The sequence below is a fragment of the Meleagris gallopavo genome, chromosome 14 (assembly GCF_905368555.1).
Source record: "Meleagris gallopavo chromosome 14, MGAL_WU_HG_1.1, whole genome shotgun sequence".
NCBI lineage: Eukaryota > Metazoa > Chordata > Aves > Galliformes > Phasianidae > Meleagris > Meleagris gallopavo.
This window is the reverse complement of record NC_139417.1, coordinates 5,906,144-5,908,719: the sequence shown is the minus strand read 5'-3', so window position 1 is coordinate 5,908,719 and position 2,576 is coordinate 5,906,144. Positions and strand designations below refer to the sequence as shown.

Below are 2,576 nucleotides of genomic sequence, written 5' to 3'. Positions count from 1 at the left end.
AGGGAGGCGGGTCTCTTTTTCCCGCCACCCAATGAAAAAAGACCATTCCAGGTGGAGGCGGTGCCGCGCGGCCTCAGATCCAATGAGAGCGCGAGAGAGAAGATGATGGACGAATAGCCCCCCTACCCGGATGCGTCCGTGGGCGGTGCCCGTCGCCCTTCGGCCAATGGAGCGGACGGCGCGGGGCGCGTCGCGCCTTCCCGTGGTGCCGCGCGGCGAGCGGCGGCAGGAGCGGCCGCGACTCCATCCGGGTCTCGGCGCGGCTGCGGGTCACCCTGCGGCAGGTAACGGGCGCGGCCCCGGCTCCGCGCGGTGAGCTTCGGGCCGCCCGGGCTCGGGCGCGGCGGGAGGAGGAAGAGAAAGAGGGAACTGGACCTCGTCCCGCTGCGGGCCCGGCCCGACCCCTCTGCTCGGCGCACGTCCCGAGAGCGGGAGCTGCCCAGGGGTGCGGGTTTCGGGAGGGGCGCGGCAGGAGGCACTGTGCGGTCGCTGCCGCCGCGCGGGGCCCTCGTATCGTCGGGTCGCGGGCAGTTTATTTACCGTAATGGAGGCGTTTTTATTCCCCCTTTTCCCTCCCCCCCTCTCTCCTCAGACTAACTTGAAGGCCCGGAAGTGCCGCCCCCGGGCGCTCCTGATTGGCGGCCCGGCCGCGCCGCCCGCCGGGGATAGGCTGCGGATGCCGTCAGCGCCGGGTACGTCACTTCCGCTAGCAAGTGTGTGGGCCGCGGAGACCTTGGCCTCGGGGGGGCCCGGGCCGTGCGGGGAGCGGGCGGTCGGGGCTCGGCGCGCCCAGGGGAGGCGGCTGAGGGCTGCAGTCGCGCCGCGGGCAGCGTGCCTCAAGCGGCGGGAAGGGACCCCGTTCGGCAGCCACATGGCAGCGGAACCCTTCGGTCGGGTCGGGGCGGAGCGGCGGCCGGACCCGCGCTGGTAGCGGGCTGATGGAGCCTAACCGCACCGCGGGGCGGGGGGAAACGCGGCACCCTGCGCGGCTCCCCGGACCTTATTTCTGGTGTGGGAGTGGGGACTCGGCCCGGTGCGGGAGGTTCGTGAAGCCTCGTTGATAGATCTGCCCTCTGCACATCTTTTGTGCTTCTCTCTAATCGCGCTGTTAGTGCGGGCAGTTTCCTGGCTAACAAAAGCAGTAGTGGGGAAACTGCCTCGCTTAAAACATAGAGTGACCCTGCAGAACGTGAGCGCAAAACATGAGTGACCCTGCAGAATGGTGCCTGACAACGTGGGGCCAAAGCCAACCTGTATCCGGACTTAGGAAAATGGGCATGTCCTTTTAGAATCAATAATATTTTGTTAGTTAGCAATGTTTAATGAATAGGGCGTCCCTGCTGCTCTCTCAAATAGGTGAGCAGCTCCACTCCTTGGAGGTGAGCAGCTCCCAGGGCCCTGTGCCCACAAGGCACTGCTGTGGGACAGCTGCAGCTCCCTGGACTCATCGCAGCTGCTGCTCCAAACCCTGCAGCCTTTATTCAGTAATCAGCTTTCAAGAGGAGATTTAATAACTTTTTTTTGCCCCATAGTATCTATCTTCATGAAAATGACCTCATTAATTAGCAGTATTGGGGTTGATATTTTTTATAGATCAAATATCTTGAAATGCAAAATCGATGCATATAGTCGTATTAGGAAGTTACTTTACATAATACCAGCGACTTGGCAGAAGGAAACAGACACATCCTTCCGTTACTTTGTCTGTCACTACTACCAAGCATGTCCTTATTCTCACTTTCCTTTTGATAAATACCTTCTGTATTTTCCTCTGTTGGCAGTGGAAGCATCATTTCATTTGCACATAAAAGGCTCTCATGATCTAGAAGAGGCAAAAGATGTCAAATTACGTTGTCAATTAATAACATAATACAGCATTATTGGAAATGTTCTTATGTGTACTAACTTGGATGTTTGCTGAATTGGTGTAATTATTAGTTGCATAAAGATTGCATGTTAATATAAAACAAGCTGCCTGTAACATGCTGTTAATAGGTAAAAGGGCTTTCTTAATTGCTATTCTATGGAGAAAAACAACCATTAATAAATGTTTTGGTAACGTTGCCAATAAAGTATCAGTAAGTTTTCATCTTTAAAAAACAATCCTATATTTCTTCCACTTTTCCCATAGTTAGCTGCATTCTTGCAAACTGACTGGGGTTGGAACAAAAGCATTGCCTGCTTCCCAATGTAGCATGTCCTAAGAGACAGATCTAGTGAATAAATACGCATTTATTGGTAATAAAATGCATGTTCCTGTTTAAAGCAGGATCAAACAACTGAAGTGATGGTTTCTTTTGAGAACCATATGGCATTTGGAGCCGTAGCTAAACTGCAGTATGCTCATATCCATGTTTCTATTGCCAGTGTACTGATTGACAAATGTATTCAAAAGGATTTGTGAAAATAAGACATCACAGTGTAGTTGTTCCCCTTAGTGCACTGCATTAGCTCGTGTTGCTGATGCTCTTGCCGGGGCTGTACCCCACTGTATGCTACATACTTAGTGTATGCTGAATGGGAAATATGAAAACCTGATTTTTCTGTCACGTCACAGGATCTTGCATTCACATCTG

At 53.6% G+C, this 2,576-nt stretch overlaps 1 protein-coding gene across 1 annotated transcript; it reads left to right on the top strand.

Annotated features, from left to right (window-relative positions):
• The first annotated feature begins 31 nt into the window (after positions 1-31).
• On the top strand, positions 32-2,103 carry LOC146543402 (uncharacterized). The gene is made up of 3 exons (XM_085236158.1): positions 32-65; positions 118-284; positions 593-2,103. The coding sequence occupies exons 1-3, from the start codon at positions 32-34 to the stop codon at positions 929-931; spliced, it is 540 nt and encodes a 179-aa protein (XP_085092284.1). The 3' UTR covers positions 932-2,103.
• The last annotated feature ends 473 nt before the right edge of the window (positions 2,104-2,576 follow it).

Coding starts and splice junctions, on each gene's coding strand:
- LOC146543402 (XM_085236158.1), top strand. CDS start 32: ATGAAAAAAGACCATTCCAGGTGGAGGCGGTGCC. Junction 66..117: donor TTCCAGGTGGAGGCGGTGCC/GCGCGGCCTCAG, acceptor ATGGACGAATAG/CCCCCCTACCCGGATGCGTC. Junction 285..592: donor TGCGGGTCACCCTGCGGCAG/GTAACGGGCGCG, acceptor CTCTCTCCTCAG/ACTAACTTGAAGGCCCGGAA.